This window comes from Aedes albopictus, chromosome 2 (genome assembly GCF_035046485.1).
Source record: "Aedes albopictus strain Foshan chromosome 2, AalbF5, whole genome shotgun sequence".
Taxonomy (NCBI): domain Eukaryota; kingdom Metazoa; phylum Arthropoda; class Insecta; order Diptera; family Culicidae; genus Aedes; species Aedes albopictus.
The window spans coordinates 189,094,192-189,114,700 of record NC_085137.1 but is presented as its reverse complement, the minus strand read 5'-3'; the positions used below and the strand labels follow the sequence as shown (position 1 = coordinate 189,114,700).

The window sequence follows — 20,509 nt, the reverse complement described above, 5'->3', positions numbered from 1 at the left end:
CAATTCCTACAGAAGTTCTTACTATGATATATCCAGAAATTCTTGTAGTGATTCATATATGAATTTATCCTAGCATAATGGCTGGAATTCGTCCGGGATATCTTCCTGCGAATCCTTCAGAAATTCCTCCTGCAATTCCTTCAGGGCCTTCCTTATATATTCTTCCAGAATACCTGTACCGGTTCTTGCAGGGACTTCTCTAGGTTTTCGAAGGCTTTTTCCTTAAGATTCCCCCAGGCATTCCTAATGGGGTTTCTCTAGAAATTCCTGTATAGTTTACTTCAGCAGTTCCTCTTAGGATTTCTGCTGAGATTTCTACAATGATACATTCTGAGAATACCTCCTGAGGTTTTTCTGTGATTTCTTCAGAAGCTCTCCTCCAGGAATGTTTATCCAAGATATTTCATCCAAAGATTCTTCCATAATTTTCTCATGGATTTTTTCCAGGCCTTCCTCCAGGAGTAGATGGATTTCTCTAGCTATTTCTGCTGTAATTATTCCAGCAATTCCTCCTAGGACTCCTCCAGAAATACTTACTATAAAACATCCTGGAATTATTCTAGGGATTCTTCTATGAATTTCACCAGGGATTCCTCCAAAAACTTGCTGGGAATATTCAAGGAAATATTCCTAGGAGCCTTGCAGAAGTATCTTCGGTGTTTCCTCCTGGAAATCCTAAAGGGTTTTTTCCTGGGATTTCTCCAAATATTTCTCATTGGATTCTTCCAGGAACTCCTCTTGACTTTAGGATATTTCCAGAAATGATTTTGATTTTTTTAGGGATTTTTCTAAATACTCATCCAAGATCCCTCTTGAGTTTTTAATCATGGATTACTCTAGAAACTAATCATGGTATTACTTCTGGAACTCCTCTTGGCATTCTTCAAAGAATTTCAGCTGATGGAATCCCAATAGAAATCTCTGTAGGAATTCCTTAACGAATTTTGAGAATAGTTGGAATTTTCAGAGAAATCCTAGGAGGTATTACTAGACAAATCTCTAGTGATATCCCATAGGAATAAACGGTAAAAACTAATTGATTAGAAATCACCGAATGTTGCTAATTGACAAATTGAGAGATAAATTTGTAAAAAAAACGCTTTCTGGTGGGATTCGAACACACGACTCCGTATTCGCTAGACCAAAGTATGGCAATTTTTTAGAGGGTTCCTTCGGCAAGGTTGTTTTTTTTTAATTTCTGTGGTAGGTTTTATTCAGCCATTTCTTTGGATTGTTTTTCTATAACTTCAATGGCTATTCCTCTGAAAATTTTCAGCAATTTCTTTTTTAGTTGTTTTGCAATTTTCTCAGGCAATTTTACCGTGATTACTGTATGATTTAGTTGTGATTATATATATTGCTTCTGAAAATTGCTGAACTGGAAATTCCGAAATTCTCAACTGGACTTTCTCAAAGAAACCCCTATGAAATTCACGAAAACCATCCTGACAATTTCCCAAAGCGATTGCCGGAAAAATTACCAAAGGAATTCCGGAAGCAAATATTAAGGCTTTTTAAAGAAATTGGCCAAATCCAGTCTCAAAATAAATTGCCAAAATATATTCTTTAAAAATTTCCACATTCACGAAAAAAAAATTCAAAGAAATTCTTAAAGAATTTTCCGACAGCATCACAGGAATTTCTGAAGAAAATTCGGCATATCGATTTCCAAAGGAATTACCAAAGAAGTTCTCAAAGTTATGATCGAAGTTTCCAAAATTTCCAAAGGAATTGCTGATGAAAATCCCAAATAAATTTTTGAATCCAAGTAACACTGGAATAGCCGAAGATATTCCGAAATCATCTGCTGCAGGAATTCCTTACATACTTACTAAAGAAGTTGTCTAAAGAAAAATTATAGAAGCAATTTATTAAAGAATTTCCGAAGGAGTTTTCGATCGACGAAAATCCCAAAACAAGTAGAATGGCTTGCCGAAAACTTTTTAAAAAAAATGTGAGGAAGTTTCCATAGTCATTGTTGAATTAATTACCAAAAGCTTTACTAAAAAAATTCCATAAGAAATTGCCTGAAGAGTAATTGGAGAATTTTAAAAAGCAAATATCAATAGAATTGCTGACATTAACAAAACAATGCTTGAAGCACTACTAAAAATTGGCGAGGAACTCCCGAGAAAATATTTTCAATAATATTAAAAAAAACAAATAAACTCCTAACGGTATTGCCAAAGAAATTTCCAAAAGATGCGTGAAATGTGCTCAGTACCCGAGCAGAAGGGAATAACAACAGCATAAGGAGCTGTGTAATTTTGGTGAAAAAGCTAAATAATAGAATCAATTATTTTTAAGTTATTAACATAACATATTATGTTGTTTACTTGTCTGTCATAAGCGGCAAAATAACAAATATCATAACAAAAAAAGTTTTTGGAAAACTATTTAAATAACTTGTTTTGTTAGTTTAAATAACAGCTTAGTAACATTGAAATTTGAAAATATTTAATAACTTTTTTTGATATTAATTTGTTATTGATAATAATCAGAAATCGGAAATGTTTTGATATCAAAATTGTAACTAAGTAAATTATGATACTTATTATATAAATGTATTCTATTTGTCTCACAAACCTACTAATAACATGAGTAACAATATTTTAAATGATCGAAAAACACTATACAGGTATTCTTCGATATAACGTACCCTCGATATAGCGAATTCGATATAACGTACATTTTGCTTCGATATAATGTACAACATTGAAATTTTTTATTTTTCCCAGAAATAACCTTCACATAAACTACGAAATCACTAGATTCAATGCTGTGTTTCAGCATTAGCCTTGTTACCCAAAATTAGTGCAATTTTGGGAAAAATTTAGTGTACTTTATATCGAAGCAAAATGTACTTTATATCGAAGCAAAAAAAACGAAATTAATTTTTCTTGAAAACTCATGTTTTTTATTATATGTTTTGTGAGTTTGACCGAAATCATTATTTGGGGTTTTATCTCGTCGAATACATCAACACTAGCATAAAAATTATTAAATTTTTCTCTGCTTCGATATAACGTACACTTCGATATAACGTACACTTCGATATAACGTACAAAGAGAAAACTTTTTTGTACGTTATATGAAGAGTACCTGTATTCAGTTTTTAATTCATTCTAAGAGAATGAAAAAGAAAAATCTTCCAGAAATTTCTCCGAGAGTTCTTCCACGGAATCATTCACAGATTTTCAAAGACTCCACTAGAAATTCCTCCAGAATTATGAACAGAATCCCTTCAAAGATTTATTCAGAATTTCCCGTGAATATTTGTCCCAAATTTCATCTTAAGATTTCTCTGAAAATTTCTTTGAGAATTTCACCAGGAGTTTTTTTCCGAAGAATTCTCTTGTAGTTTTTCAAAAGATTTTGCCAGGAATGCTAATAATTGCTCAGAAGAATTACTTCTGGAATTTCTAAGAAGATTACACCAGAAGTTCTTTTGAAGACTTCCCAGGGTATCGAAGGGCTCCTCCAGAACTTCTAAGTGTTTTTCCGAATATTATTTAAGGAATTTTCAGAGGATTCGTTCAGAAATTTCCTTCCTAAGTGAGTACAAAAATAGAACAAAACAAAATGACAGATCATTATTATCGAATTGTTGCTTTGATTTCAAAACTTGTTACTGTTGTGCTATTGTTGATAAGTTGAATAATACAACAAGAACAAAACTCGTACGTCAACAAAACATGGCATTGATATGTGGTTAAGTGATTGTATATCAATACATAGCTTGATTATAACAAAATGAGATTGTCCATCAAAATTTGTTACGGAAAAGCTATACCTTGATAATTAGATAATAACAAAACAAGATATAAAAACAGGTTATGTGATTTCGTAGCTAATAATTTGATATTCTCCTCTGCTCGGGTACCGAATTCCAAACATATCTATATATATAAAAATGAGTTTGAAGTTCCTTTGAGGCAACAAAACTCAAGAACGGATGAACCGATCAGCACGGCTCTCGCATGGTTCGGTTCGTATTCGTGGTGGCTGTGTTTATATGTACAAAAAGTTATGAATATCAGCTAGAAAAGTAACAAAATTGATAAAGAACTGATTTTCCATGAGCTGGGAAGGAAATCAATACGAACGAAATGAAATCAATCTAGAGTGCGGTGATGTTTTAAGCTCAACATTTGTCAAACCACTACAACCGGGCAAGACAAAGTTTGCCGGGACAGCTAGTTACCAAAAAAATTATTAAAGAAATTGCTGAAGGGGATACGAAGAAATTTGCCAAAAGAAATAACTGAGAGATTTCCTAAAGAAGTCTCAATTGAAATAAATTGCAAAACAATTTCCAAATAAATTGCCGGAAATGTTCCCCTGAGGAATTACCAAAAGAATGTTTTGCCGAGAACACAAATTATAAACCAGACCCGATTATCGGAATGTACGGAGCTGACTGATTACTACAATGTTGGTTTTACGTAAGTCAAAATTTCAGCTTTATGCACCATTCTATTCACCAGTTTGAACTGGATTGATCAATTTCTCTGTTAGAGTATGTTCATGTCCACGTGGTAGTGTTGCAACTAATAAAACAACAACGCTGTCGCCATAAATGTTGTGGCCAAACCAAAAATGCAAATATGTATTATGATTTTGCAATTTTAAGAATTTATAACTCTCACAAATGTTCTTGAAAACTATTTTACTAAGGGTTGTTATTATGCTAAAACAAAGAGTATGTCACGATGAATACAAGTTACACGCAAATTTGTGGATATTTTACAGTTTCCGAGATTTACACTTCTAATAATTGCTCTGAAAATGTATTCATACGAACCTGATTGTTTTCAATTCACAAAACAAAGTGGTTGTCGAGATGATTGTTAAGTTCAAACTCAAAATGCAAACTCCATGTATTATACGCAATCAAGTTATCAAGTTTTCAAACCTCACGTGACGGAGAAAGTGTTAAATCATTACATTACTAATTACCAAGAAATTGTGGGTGGTACGGTATTTTTCCTTTACAAAAAAAAAAAACAAAACAACCTGGAAGCCACTGAATCTGGCACCCTCTAGGCACCCCCTAGGAAAAAATTCTAGATACGCCAATGTGTTCGGTTTCCGATATCCTGACTATCAGCCGATGCAGACAGGTGGCCAACTTTTCTGGGCCCATCTTGATGAGTTCAGCTGCGATACCATCCTTACCAGCTGCATTGTTGGTTTTGAGCTGGTGAATGGCATCCTTAACTTCCCTCAGCGTGGGAGTTGGTTCATTTCTGTCCTCCGCTGCACTGGCGTCGTCGTTTCTTCCGTTGCCGTGGGCTCCCGTGCCTACGTTCTCCACGTTGATCACCTCACGTCCGTCCGTCAAGAGGCCTCCGTCTTTGTCCCTGCATATTTCGGCTCGCGGCACGAAGCCGTTGCGGGATGCGTTGAGTTTCTTATAGAACTTCCGTGTTTCTTGGGAACAGCACAGCAGTTCCATTTCTTCACACTCCGCTTCTTCCAGGCGGCGCTTTTTCTCCCGAAAGAGGCGGGTCTGCTGTTTCCGCTTCTGTTTGTAACGTTCCACGTTCTGTCGAGTCCCTTGCTGCAGCATTACCGCCCTCGCTGCGTTCTTCTCCTCCAAAACCGTTCTGCACTCTTCGTCGAACCATTCGTTCCGTCGATTCCGTTCCACGTACCCGATGGTGCTCTCGGCTGCGTCGTTGATGGCTGCTTTCACTGTACTCCAGCAGCCCTCTAGAGGGGCCTCATCGAGCTCGCCCTCGTCTGGCAACGCGGCCTCGAGATTCTGCGCGTATGCTGAGGCGACATCCGGTTGTTTCAGTCGCTCTAAGTTGTACCGTGGCGGTCGCCGGTACCGTACATTGTTAATGACGGAGAGTTTTGGGCGCAGTTTGACCATCACCAGATAGTGGTCGGAGTCGATGTTGGCGCCACGATAGGTCCTGACGTCGATAATGTCGGAGAAGTGCCGTCCGTCAATCAGAACGTGGTCGATTTGAGATTCCGTCTGCTGTGGTGATCTCCAGGTGTAACGATAAGGGAGGCTGTGTTGGAAAAAGGTGCTACGTATGGCAATATTTTTGGAGGCGGCGAAATCAATGAGTCGTAGGCCGTTTTCGTTCGTCTGCTGGTGGGCGCTGAACTTACCAATCATCGGTCTGAATTCCTCCTCCTGGCCTACCTGAGCGTTCAAATCTCCTATGATGATCTTGACGTCGTGGCTTGGGCAACGATCGTACTCGCGTTCGAGCTGCGCGTAAAATGCGTCCTTGTCATCATCAGTACTTCCGGAGTGTGGGCTGTGCACGTTTATTATGCTGAAGTTGAAGAATCGGCCCTTGATCCTCAACCTGCACATTCTTTCGTCGATCGGCCACCAACCGATCACGCGCCTCTGCATATCACCCATCACGATGAAAGCTGTTCCCAGCTCGCGTGTGTTGCCGCAGCTCTGGTAGATGGTATGATTACCTCTAAACGATCGCATCATGGATCCTGTCCAACACACCTCCTGCAGCGCTACGATGCCGAACCCGCGGTCCTTCAGTAGATCGGCGAGTATGCGGGTGCTTCCAATGAAGCTGAGAGATCGGCAGTTCCACGTACCAAGTTTCCAATCGCAAGTCCTTTTTGTTCGCTGGGGTCGTTTCCGTTGGTCTCGGTTCGTATTATTCTGTTGCTGATTTTCCGCTACAATGGTTTTTTTACGGCTGGCTCGTAGGGCCTGACACCAACCCCCTACTTTCCGGAGGACCATAGTACACAGTTGAGCTTAGAGTCCTTCCCTGGCACTCGGACGTAGATCAGCCGCCACTAACATGGGGATCAGACGCTGTTGTGAGCCGCTCCTCCTGGAGAACAGACGCTCAGGTTTGCCGAAGCAAACCCCCCGCCCCCCCCTTCCCTGTCAGCCAACGACCAAAGTTTCCACCGGGGTTGGTTACCCGATCTTCCTTAAGGTTGCTCATAGTTTCCGGCCGGTACCGCGTGGAGGTAGGGATAGGAGTTGCTGGGTAGAGGCTAGTGGATCACAATGGGATCTGAATTGCGCAGCATACCCAGCCTTTACCGTGCCGAAAGAAAGTATAACGAGTGCCAAAAAAAAAAGGACAAAGAAAACAACGAACCGTGTTTGAAGCTGAAGGAAATAGTGACTAATATAAAGAAAGAAGCCAACTTTCACGATGAGGGAAGTTAAGGATGCCATCAACCAGCTCAAAAACAACAAAGCAGCTGGTAAGGACGGTATCGCAGTAGAACTCATCAAGATGGGCCCGGAAATGTTAACCACCTGTCTGCACCAGTTAGTAGTCAAGACCTGGGAAACCGAACAGCTACCGGAGGAGTGGAAGAAAGGAATAATCTGTCCCATCCACAAGAAAGGCGACAAGTTAATGTGTGAGAACTTTCGAGCCATCACCATTTTGAATGCCGCCTACAAAGTGCTATCCCAGATCATCTTCCGTCGTCTTTCACCTAAAGTAAATGAGTTCGTGGGAAGTTACCAAGCCGGTTTCATCGACGGCCTGTCGACAACGGACCAGATCTTCACCGTACGGCAAATTATTCAGAAATGCCGTGGATCCAGGTCCCAACGCATTACCTGTTTATCGACTTCGAAGCGGCATACGACATACACCAGTATCGATCGCCCAGAGCTATGGAGAATCATGGACGAAAACGGCTTTCCTGGGAAGCTGACTAGACTGATTAAAGCAACGATGGACGGTGTGCAAAACTGCGTAAGGGTTTCGGGTGAACTATCCAGTTCATTCGTATCTCGCCGGGGACTGCGACAAGGTGACGGACTCTCATGTCTACTCTTCAACATCACGCTGGAAGGTGTGATGCGACGAGCCGGGCTCAACAGCCGGGGAACGATTTTCACAAAATCTGGTCAATTTGTGTGATTTGCGGACGACATGCACATTATTTCCAGAACATTTGGAAAGGTAGCAGAGCTGTACACCCGCCAGAAACGCGAAGCAGCAAAGGTCAGACTGGGGGTGAATGCCTCAAAAACAAAGTACATGCTGGTAGGCGGAACCGAACACGACCGGATCCGTCTGGGTAGTAATGTTACGATAGACTGGGATACTTTCGGAGGATGGTACGGACGCAAAAATTTCGCCCGCGTGTTTTTCTCGCGTTATCCGTCAATTCCCTGAATTTCAATAATTGTAAATTTTGTGATCTGGTAGATTTTTATTACGTGTATATATCAATTTTGTTTAATGGTGGAAATTTATTAAAGTGATATTTGGAAGTGTAGATTTCATAGCATGGTTTGTGGAAAAAGATGAGAAAATAGGTACATACCGGAAACGTGAAAATCAGTGAAGAAGAGAAAAGCTGCGTGTTTGTGTGGGCAGAGAAAGAACTGAACCGGGCGATCGAGCTCGAGTTACAGTGAGAGGTACCGATGCCAGAACGCGACGCGACGTGGGATTCCAAAAACCGGTGAGAGAGTTCTATTTGGAAACCATCCATAGATGACGCAGCACTAGAGTGGGATGGGGGAATCTTTGATAGTATGTCGGGGTCATGTGGGTCATATATTGAAATGGGAAAATATGCTGAGATAAGGGAGGGGTGTCTAGAACTGCCCAAACAATACTACGTCATTTACAGATGCTCCCGTGGGTACATTTATGGTTGATATCATATCATCCGTGTCCGAGTCATATTTATCCCAACTATGAGTTTCGAGCGCACAATTACGGTTATATTTTGAGGTAGATGTTATACCTTGTAATGCAATTTGGACTCCTTGTAATGCAATTTGGACTTCAGGATGATCTTGATGATCAAGGAAACAGCAGTGTGAGAAAATGCAAAGACAACGCTAATCATTCTTTCAATATGCCATTTCAACTATGGTGAATAGTTGGGTGATGCTTGAGGCGGGAAGAGGGGGCGATTGTGCAGTATTGAAGGTGATGAGAGACGCTAAATCTCTTACTGGTCACTGGTTGGACGTTTCCAAATGCTGTGCAATTTAAAAAATAATTGCTTCTATGATTTAAGGCTTAATTTTTTCATAAAAGTTTGCTAAAAAGTAATGTGCTTTCTCCGGTTCTGCCGCTACTGCAGTTTCCATAAGTTTCTCGTGGTCATATTTGACCTCGTCCATCGACTTTCGTAGTCGCAACAGAGCCGTTTTAAGGTTTGCTTCGTGTTGGACTTCGTGTTGTTGCAATTGTGGTTTGTTGTGATAATAGCCACATCCAACCCAGGAAGAGGATGAACATAATTTCTGTAAATCATCATACGACTTTCTAAAAACATTATATTTTTTTTCTCGTTTCAGAGAGCGAGTAATGGCGCTTAAACCTAGGCTATGAAGCCAGGACATATGGAGAAATGCCTGTGTCCCACCCCAGGAGAAGATACGCCAACGGAGTGTGCATTAGCCTTCTTAGCAGCACCACTCCCAACGATTTTATATTCAAACACCATTCCCCTAAAACGAAACGGTTGGTACGGTTGTCCCCGTTTCTTCCTTCATTCAATTCAAAAAAGTTTGACAATCATGTTATTCATAAGTGGATAACCTGATTGCCTTAAGTTTTTGAATTATCTTCCAACCCATTAGTCTGCACAGTGGGCCTGGCCGTTTTAATATTTGTGTCACATCATCTCTGATATGCTGCAAATATTAATGCTGACAAGAAAATATCGGAAGAAATTTTGGTATTTCTAGGATGCTTTTCAATACTGGCTGTGCAAGCACTAGAATAGAATAGAATAGAATAGAATAGATAGACTGGGATACTTTCGATGTGGAATCCTACTGACGGCTGACAACAACGTGAGCCGTGAAATTCGGAGGCGCATCATCAGCGGAAGTCGGGCCTTACTACGGGCTCCAGAAGAAACTGCGGTCGAAAAAGATTCACCCACGCACCAAATGCACCATGTACAAAACGCTAATAAGACCGGTGATCCTCTACGGGCACGAGACATGGACCATTGGACCATGCTCGAGGAGGACCTACAAGCACTCGGAGTTTTCGAGCGACGCGTGCTAAAGACGATCTTCGGCGGTGTGCAGGAGAACGGTGTGTGGCGGAGAAGGATGAACCACGAGCTCGCTGCACTTTACGGCGAACCCAGCATCCAGAAGGTGACCAAAACCGGAAGGATACGGTGGGCAGGGCATGTCCATGAATGCCGGACAACAACCCTGCAAAGTTGGTGTTTGGAACTGATCCGGTTGGCACTAGAAGGCGTGGAGCGCATGGGCAGACCAGATGGAGTGTGACTTGGCGAGCATCGGGCGTGACCAAGGATGGAGAGCGACAGTCACAAACCGAGTATTGTGGCGTACTTTTGTTGATTGTTGATTGTGATGTTGAACAAATAAATGTATGTATGTAGTGACGTTGTTGAAGTAAAGTCTAGAGTATGGCTAAGAGTATGTCAAGAAACGAAAAAAAAATACGCTACGTAACTCATGTCATAGTGCTGAAAATGTCATTTCGACAAATCTAAATTCAACCAGCTACAACTCTTTTTAAAACCTGAGAACATGGTACCTATATGAAAAATTTGTGCGGCTAGATCAGTTCTACATGAAAGTCACGGAAAAACCGTTCTTCAAATATTCAAGGTAAAAGTCGCGGATTTAATTCGAAAAACGCCAATTGATATTCGTGGTGAATATCAATTGGCATTTTTCTAAGGTAGTCCGTGATGGCCAAGTAACGTCGACCCAGTTAAACAGTGAAGTTTGATCAAATTGTACCACACGTATCTTTTTGAAAATCTTGCAAATTAGTCCGTTCAACAAATTAAACACTATAGTCCTACAGTTTTAACTGTGCGACAATGTCATGATGATCTAGCAGCTCGACTTACATACTTTCCAAAAGTTTTGCAATTAAACAAACTCACGACACACACAACGATTTTCATGAGATTCATATTCACATACATCTCGATGCACTTATCTAGCATGCACTTATAGTCATGTAGGTTTATTTCTCTGCTTCTTCATTCACTCACCAGAACACGTAGTCGGGATATTCGGTGGCGCGCTCCAGTTTGCACTCCAGCCGCAGCGTTGATCCTTCATCGATGTGCAAATCCGGTGCTCCTACGATGTCCGCAACGGCATCTGCAATTGGTGGGGAAAAGGGCACCGGGGGAGGAAAGAAGGAATACATTATTCTCCAGGTCTGGTTGCAAACACATTGTCGGTTCCGCCCGGTCTACGGCGGGCGGCGTGGCGTTGTTGGTACAAACATTCCGATTCCGCTCAGGAATGGCTCCGCAATCCACATACATTTTCTTTAAAAGCTCATTTTTGGCGAACGTTTAACCAATTTGGCTAGAAAACCAATCAGCATAATCTCCTTTGGCAGACGGACCTCGCCCGGACTGGCCACTCTACCATCAGTTCAGTTCAGTATCGATGCATTGTCTACAGTTGCTTTTGCACATTGCTGGTTTAGTGAAAATATGGCTGATGATTCAATGAGAATCGAACGTGAGATGGGTTGGGGGTGGTAGTGTGGGATGAATAAATTTCTCGAATCGACCAAAGTTTTCGACCGTATGCATGCATCCACGAGCCACATAATCTCGGCCGAGAGGGCCGTGAGTAATTTAATTAAAATATCCATTAAATGGTTTAGGGAAGTTTCCGCCCGGGCTGTTGTTCAGATTTGGTGGATTAGATGGATACAATAGATTGCTCTTTTATCGTTTGTATTGTTCATTTTAGGTTTGATTTAGTCGATTATACAATAATCGCATTTGGAAAGGTTGCGATCATAGATTCGGTATACAGGGTGTTAGGTTCCGGAGTGCAAACTTTTTAAAGGGTGATAGAAGACCATGAATGGTGAAAAAAATTGTTCTACGCATATGGTCAAATCTCAACCATTACGTAGTTATTGAACTTCCCATGTTTTTGACTCTTATTACCTTAACTGGCAATAACTTGAAAATGGTCAAACTTACCGAAGTTTTTTCACCCTTATTCGAAAGATTATTAAATTTTCTATCAAATGGCATCTTTCAAACGATTGGTTTAGCTAAATAACTAAGTTTTCTGGAGCAAAATAGCTAAAAATAGTGTATTTTTATTGGTTTTTGTCAATTATCTTTGAAAAATGCGTAATAAATTAAAATTCTTTCTTGGGCAAAAATGTGGCCTCTGTTACACTCTACAATTCGTTCTTAAACACCAAACTTCTAGCTCTTATCGTTTTCTTGCAATTTTGATTTAAATGTGCAGCACAATGCGCAAAAAAGTGCTTTCCATGACAGTTGCAAATTTATGATCTGAAATGCGATGTTAAAATCGAAATTGCAACAAAACGATAAGAGCTAGAAGTTTGGTGTTAAAGAACGAATTGTAGAGTGTAACAGAGGCCACATTTTTGCCCAAGAAAGAATTTTAATTTATTACGCATTTTTCAAAGATAATTGACAAAAACCAATAAAAATACACTATTTTTAGCTATTTTGCTCCAGAAAACTTAATTATTTAGCTAAACCAATCGTTTGAAAGATGCCATTTGATAGAAAATTAATAATCTTTCGAATAAGGGTGAAAAAACTTCGATAAGTTTGACCATTTTCAAGTTATTGCCAGTTAAGGTAATAAGAGTCAAAAACATGGGAAGTTCAATAACTACGTAACGGTTGAGATTTGACCATATGCGTAGAACAATTTTTTTCACCATTCATGGTCCTCTATCACCCTTTAAAAAGTTTGCACTCCGGAACCTAACACCCTGTATAATTGAGCCTCTTACTGTGCCCTGCCACCCACTTCACGCCCACCACACTTTCTCAGCTTGTTTCTCCCTGCACTGTCAAAATTGCTTGCGGAGATAGGAGATACTTCAAGCTCGAGTGTTTCACTTGGGAACATAAAACTGAACTTTCCTTCAAAATTTTCTCCAGTAGAACACAAATTCACACAACCTGTCTGAAGATTTTTTGGATTTATTTTTAGTAATTAATCATCTAATTAGTCTAAGCTTATTGGCCTGGGCCTCTATTCTTCTAAAAAAACCTTCAGTTGTATTGTTCCGAGTACATCCTTGTCAAAATATCTTTAGAAAACAGTTTTATATACTCCCACTCTGCATATACTCATCACCAGTGCTGAAAAATTCATTTCATCATATCTAAATTCAATCACCTACAGCTCATTTCAGAAGCTGAACCTGAGAAGTTCTGCAATAAAGTCACGGAAAACCGCTAGTTTTCGAATATTTAAGGTAAATGTCACGGACTACCTTTGAAAAATGCCAAATGATATTCACCGTGAATATCTTTGACATTTTTCGAAGGTAGTCCGTGACATTTACCTTAAATATTCGAAAAATATAGTTTTTCCGTGACTTTCTTGCAGAACTGATCTAGCCGCACAAGTTTTTCATATACCATATTCTCAGGTTCAGCTTCAGAAATGAGCTGCAGGTGATTGAATTTAGATATGATGAAATGAATTTTTCAGCACTGCTCATCACAGAACATAATCTTATACAAATGTCAATTGACGTTTTCCCGGAAAGATCTTTGGAAGAGTTTATAAAGGTGTTCTCGTAAAAGCCTTGAAATTATCATTGGGGGGAACCTTCTAGGTGTCCTTGTAAGAATTTCTTTATATTATCCTGGATATACTTTTGAAGTTTATTTTTTAGAGAATTTTCGGAGTACTCTCAAATGATGAGGATCTTGGAAAAACCTTGAAAATCAACTCAAAATATCTGAAGGAATTTCAAAAGCAATTCCTAGAACAATTAATGGTGCATTTTCTACAAAAATTTCTGGAGAAGACCCTGGGAGAATTTCAAAAGAGTCTTCTCTGGGTGATTTCCTGAAAAAAACTCCCTGAGTATTTTTTAAAAACTTCTCGGAGGTAATTGTGAAGAATTCCTTGATGACTTCTTGGAGAATTTCCTGACCCATGAATCCCTCTAAAATAATCGTAAAGTAGTTTAATACAAATCGCAGAATAAATTCTTCTAGAAATCCTTCAAGTAATTAAAAAAAATCCTCAGTGAGTTCTGGAGAAATTTGTAGGTCCCTGAAATCCATGGAAAAGATGATGAACGAATTTCTGAAATTTCTGAATTTTTGGAAAGATCCAGGGAGGAATTTCAGAAGAAATCACTACAGGAATTCCCGGAGCATTTCCCAGAAGGCATTCCTACAGGCAAGGTTGCGACCATTCATTTGCAAAGATTTACATTCATTTCCTATTATCTTAGTTCAGAAGCATGCTATCGAAAAACAATGTATGGATGAATTTAACCTTGTAGTTTTATCTGAAAGTTTGCCGAATAACATTGGGGTCGCACACGTATTCCAAAGTCGTGAGCGAGCTGTGAAGGCAACTCTCCACAGCGTGAATGAAATTTACATTCACCGCGTGGAGAGTTGCCTTCACAGCTCGCTCACGACTTTGGTATACGTTTGCGACCCCAATGTTATTCGGCAAACTTTCAGATAAAACTACAAGGTTAAATTCATCCATACATTGTTTTTCGATAGCATGATTCTGAACTGAGAAAATAGCAAATGAATGAAAATCTTTGCAAATGAATGGTCGCAACCTTGCCTACAGGTATGCCTGTTAACCCTGTAGGACTCCCGACTATAAAATTGTATTAAAAATATAACATAATCCTAACAAACCATGGTATTTACATCCTTGGTGTTTTCACTTTATATAATTTTCTAGTCGGGCTGGAGGAATTTATGAAAGCATACCGGGAGGAATCCCTGGATGAGTTCCTGGAGAAATCTTTGGAGCAAATATGAGAGAAATCTTTGGAGATATTGCTGAAGGAACCGCTTGAAGATTTCTAGACGAAATTCTGAGGGAACCCGACTAAAAAAATGTTGACAAAAATATAACATTATCCTAACAAACCATGATATTTTTAACTCATTAGATTATAATAATGGTCAACATCCTTGGTGTTTTCAAAAAATAATAATTCAATAATATCACATTATGTTATAAATGTTGTTTGATAACTCATTGTGTTAAAATTTAGTTTTGAGTCTTCGGCGCTTGAAAAATGATGTTGTAAGTTATATCAAATTTTGATAGAAACAAGTAATTCTGAGGCTAAAACTCATTTCACATTTTGTTATAATTTTGATATGATTATAACAAAATAGGTTATAATCTTGATCAGACCAGTGTACTTTTTGTTACAATTTTAGTTGTTTTAACATCATCCTTCATCTAGTTTATAACATAATATGTTATAGAAAAATATTATAACATCATAACACAATATCATATAAACTTGTTATAATTTTCCAGTCGGGAATCCTTGGAAGAGTTTTTGGACGAATTCCTGAAAGAATTTCTAGAAGAATTCTTAGAGAAATCCCTTGAGGAATTTCTGAAAAAAATCCCTGAAGCAATTCCTAGAGGAATCTCTTGAGGAAATCCTGGAGAATCTTCTGGAAAAATTCCTGGCGGAATCCCTGGAGAAATTCCCGTGGGGATTTCTGAAGGTATACTTGAAGGGATCCCTGGAGAAATTCCTGGACGAATGTTCGAAGTATTCCCTGTTTAAATCTCTAGAGAAATCCCTGGATTAACCCATGGAGGAATTCCTAAGGGAAATCCTGCGGGAATATCTGGGGGAAACTCTGGAGGAATCCCTGGAGCACATTCTGGGAGTAATTCTTAAAGAATCTTTAACTGAATTTCTAGAGGATTTCTTAGAGAAATTCTGGGAGGATTCTCTGAAAATATTTCTGAAGAAACCTCTAGAAAAATTCCGGGAGGAATCCTTAGAGAAATTTCTGGAGAAATTCTTGGAAGATTCCTTGGGGAAGTCTTGGAAAAATCCATGGAGGAATTTCTGAAGGAACCTCAGGAGGAGTTCCTGGTGAAATTCCAAGAGGATTTCCTGAAGAAATCCCTAGGGGAATTCTTGGGGTACTTCTGAGGAACAATCACAGGAAGAATTCTTGTAGGAATCCCTGAATGAAATTATGGAGGAATCTCTAGATGAATTCTAGGAGGAATACCTGAAAAAAATCTGAAGAAATTCCTAGAATAATTTCTGGACGAATTCCTGGCGGAATCTCTGGAAGATTCTTTAGAGGAATCCTTGAAGGAATTCCTGATGTAATTTCTGGGGAAATCCATAAAATAATTCCAGGAGAAATCTATGGAGGAATCACTGGAAAAGATTCCTATTCCTGGATAAATTTCTGGTTGATCCACTGGAAGAATTCTCGGAGAAAACCCTCGAAAAAATCCTGATGAAGTTAATGAAGAAATTTTTGAAAGATTTTCTGAAGGATTTCCTGGAGAAATTCCTGGAGGAATGGCTGTAGGAGGTTCCAAAGGAATTCCTGGAAGAATTCCTGAATCATCTTTTGGAGAAATTCTTGGGATTATTCCAGGAAGTATTCTTGATGGCATTCCTGGTGGAGTCCCTCGGGAAATGCCTGGAGGAAATTCTGGAGGAATGCTTGAAAGAATACCTGGAATAATAGGTGCTTGGAGGCTTGCCTAAAAGAATTCCTGGAGGAATCCCTAGAGCAATCCTTAGGGAATTCCCTAGATTAACTTCTAAATGATGGAATTATGCCTGAAGGAACCCCTGGAGAAATTTCTGGAGACATACCTGTGAGAATTCCTGCAGAAATCTCCAGAGGAACTCCTTGAGGATTCTTTGGAAGATTCGCCGAGAAATCCCTGGGGGATTTTCTTGAAGAAACACTGGAAAACTTTCAGATTGAATCCCTGAAGGAATCTCCAAATATTTCCTGTAGAGATTCCTGGAGGAATCTCTAGAGGAATTCCTCGACATTTCTCTAGAGGAATATCTAGAGGAATTCCTAAAGGAATCTCTAGAGGAATTTTTAGAGGGCTTCTGGACGAATCCAAGTAGGAGTTATTGTACGTATCCCTGAAGGAATTCACAGAGGAAGGATTTTTTCTAGGAATCCCTTGAGTATTTCCTGGAGGAATCTTAGGAAAAAATCCGAGGATCAATTCTGATGGAATTCCAGGAGTTTCTGAAGAAATATCAGGAGTGAGTATTGAAGAAATCGCTGATATTCTTGAAGAAATACTTAAGGAATCCTAAAAAGAGTACGAAGAGGAACTCCAGAAGGAATTCCTGTATGAGTTCTTGAATGAACAGTAGGAAAAGATCCTGAAGAAACCCCAGGAGGAATCCCAGAAGCAATCCCAAGAGGAATTCCTAAGGGAATTCCTGAACAGTTCCTGGAGGAGTTTCTAAAGGAATTCCTGAAGGAATCCCAAGAAGGATGCTTAGAGCATTTTTTTAATAATCCCGGAAGTTGTTCCTGATAGAATCACAGAAGGAATTCCTGGGTAAATGTCTGGAGTAATTCTTTGAGGCATTTTTGAAGAAATCCCATGAGGAATTCTTTAGGGAGTCACAGGAGAGTTTTCTTAGCGAATTCCTAGAAGAATTTCTTTAGGAATCCCTGGATGAAAAATCTGAATAAATCCTTGCCTGCAGTAATTTATAGACGAATCATTGAAGGGACAATAGGGACCTGACATCGATGATAAAATCTCGTTTTTATTGAATAATACGATCAAGTATGTATTGTGATCGCAACAGTACTTTTTTTTAACTCAAAAAAAAAAAAACAAAATACATAATTATGAAAAAAAAACTCGAAATATGTAAAATGGTTAACAGTTCTAGTTCAAAACTCGGTAAGTAGGCCTTGACCGGGTTACAGGTCTTTTTTTCTGCGCTGTCAAGTTTTTTCTGTTTTTCAGGCGAATTTCTACTTTGACGAGTTGGACCACTGTGGCGAGCTTTCGTATGCTGTATTGATTGAACAACGATTGGAGTGAACCAGAATAGTTTCATTTTTCAAGATTCAAGCTGTTTTCCGGATATTTGGTTTTGGACGCTGATCAAGTTTTGTTTTGCCCTGCTGTCGTTGTGTTGTTCATTCTGAACCCCCCTGAAGCTTTGCAGTCCATTCAAACGAGAAGATAAATTTGAGGAGGAGAGGAAGTTTGCTTTGGCCGTTTCCACAATTTGAAGTTCAAGTTTCGTTGTTCGTGTTACTGAAGTTTATTCGTGTTTGTTAAGTATTACTTTTCTTTTTATTATTTAGTTTAGTAGTGTAGTGTACTTTGGTATTGATAATTTAAAGCAATCCCCGTCATTTTTCCGTCATGGAGACTGACGGGGAAGTAGCTCCTGTTGTTTCTGATGAAACTACTTCCAAAGTTAAACCCTTTCGTGTGAAAACATATCCGTCAACATATTTGGGACCTTTTGTAGTATTTTTCCGTAAAAAAGAAAAGCCTATAAATGTTCTTTTGATTGCTTCTGAAGTTTACAAAATATACAAATCTGTCATGGAGATCAAAAAGATTTCACTTGACAAATTGAGGATTGTTTTTGGATCACGTGACGATGCCAATGCATTGCTAGAGTCCAAGTTGTTTTTCAATTCATATCGAGTTTATGCTCCGTGCGACTCGTGTGAAATTAACGGAATAATTTATGACGAATCTCTGGAATGCGATAAAATTTTAAATCGTGGTTCTGGAGTATTCAAAAATAAAGCCATTGCTCCAGTGAAAGTTTTAGATTGCGTTCGCTTATCGAAACTAATTTTCACTGATAAGGAATCCTCATATTCACATTCAAACTGTATCAAAATAACATTTGAAGGAACTGTGCTTCCTGATTATGTTGTTGTTGATAATGTTGAATTTGATGTTAGGCTTTTCCATCCAAAAATAATGCACTACGATCGTTGTCTTCTTTTTGGACACACATCGCAATTTTGTTCCAATAAATCAAAATGTTCCAAATGTGGTGGAATGCACTCTTCATCAGAATGCAATAAACATTCTGATGTCTGTATTCATTGTGGTAAAAAACATAATCTTTTGAAAGAATGTTCAGTATACATTGATCATCAAAAACAATTCAATTTAAAAATAAAAAATAAAAATAAATTTTCATATTCTCAAATTGTTAAATCCACTGACAACATAACTTCTGATAACATTTTTGCACCATTATCTCATGATGTTGATTCTCAGGATTCAAATGGGGATAATAACATTTTTGTTTATAAACCACCTTTAAAAAGAAAAAGAAATAGTAAAAAATCTAACACTCATGACGGTAGTTCAAATCCTCAGCCATCAACATCATATGATGTAAATTTTCCTCCTATGAAAACCCCACCTCGAAACATTCCTGGTTTTCAGAAAGATAGTTTTACTTTTTCTGAAAACAAAAATAACACAGCGTAACAAAAATTAACTTTTGGTCTGTCTCAAGAGCAAACTTATGTGTCTCCGAAGGTTTTTGGGCCGCTGAATCCGAATCCGGGCTCAGATTTGCTCTAACACGTCACAATTTTGAGCTATACCTAAATTTATAGGGCAAAATATGCGATTTTGGGCTTTTTTGACTGCAAGCCATTAAGCATGGAAATATTTTTTTTGAGCAATCAAAAGGTTAATTAGTCAATTAACATCTAAATTAACGAATCATGCAAAATACTTCGTTTTACCAAATCGATTTTGATAGTTTAAAGCAATTTATGTTAGGTACGATATTTCCCATACAAGTCACCCTCCGAAAGTTGCATGCAAGTTTTCATACTAACATAAAATGCTTAAATCTATCAAATTTGATTAGGTAAAACGAAATATTTTGCATGAGTCGTTAATTTAGATGTTAATTGACCAATTAACCTTTTGATTGCTCAAAAAAAATATTTCCATGCTTAATGGCTTACAGTCAAAAAAGCCCAAAATCGCATATTTTGCCCTATAAATTGAGGTATAGCTCAAAATTGTGACGTGTTGGAGCAAATCTGAGCCCGGATTCGGATTCAGCGGCCCAAAAACCTTCGGAGACACATTAGTTTGCTCTTGAGACAAAAAAATGTTGCGCTGTGTAATCAAAACATTAATGACACATCTCAAAACAATGGTAATACTAATGATAGTAATTCCATTTTAAATATTTTGGAGGATTTAGTAGAATTTTTGGGATTAAATGATTTTTGGAAGAAATTAATCAAAAAATTGTTACCGTTTTTGGCTACTATTCTTGAAAAGTTAAACTCTTTTGGACCCCTCATTAGTTCTTTGTTTTGTTAAAAATGGCGGGATTCAAAAATAGAGATTCGAATATTCTTCAATGGAACTGTCGAAGTATTATTCCAAAAATCGACAGACTTAAAGCATTGATAACAAATTATGACATTGATATTTTCTGTTTAAATGAAACGTGGCTAGTGGACACTAAACATTTTCGAATTCCATCTTTCAATATAATTCGAAAGGATCGGAATGTTTCATTTGGAGGTGTAATGATCGGTATTCGTGAAAACATTGAATTTAAATATTTAGATTTTTCATTTGATTCTCAAATTGAATATATTATTATTTCTGTTAAACATAATGGTTTGGAATTTTCAATTGTTTGTATATACATTCCGCCCCAAGCAAGGTTTACATTGCCAGAATTAAAAGCACTTTTGAATAACGTTCCTTCACCTT

The 20,509-nt window shown here is 38.5% G+C and overlaps 1 protein-coding gene across 2 annotated transcripts in view; it reads right to left on the bottom strand.

The window, feature by feature from the left end:
• LOC109419083 (uncharacterized) overlaps nucleotides 1-20,509 on the bottom strand; it is a 384,014-nt gene that overhangs the window by 22,900 nt on the left and 340,605 nt on the right. For both annotated transcript variants that reach the window (XM_062850864.1, XM_029873542.2), the window contains exon 6: nucleotides 10,990-11,101. In XM_062850864.1, coding sequence (XP_062706848.1) covers nucleotides 10,990-11,101 — 112 coding nt within the window. The remainder of the gene's footprint in view (nucleotides 1-10,989; nucleotides 11,102-20,509) is intronic.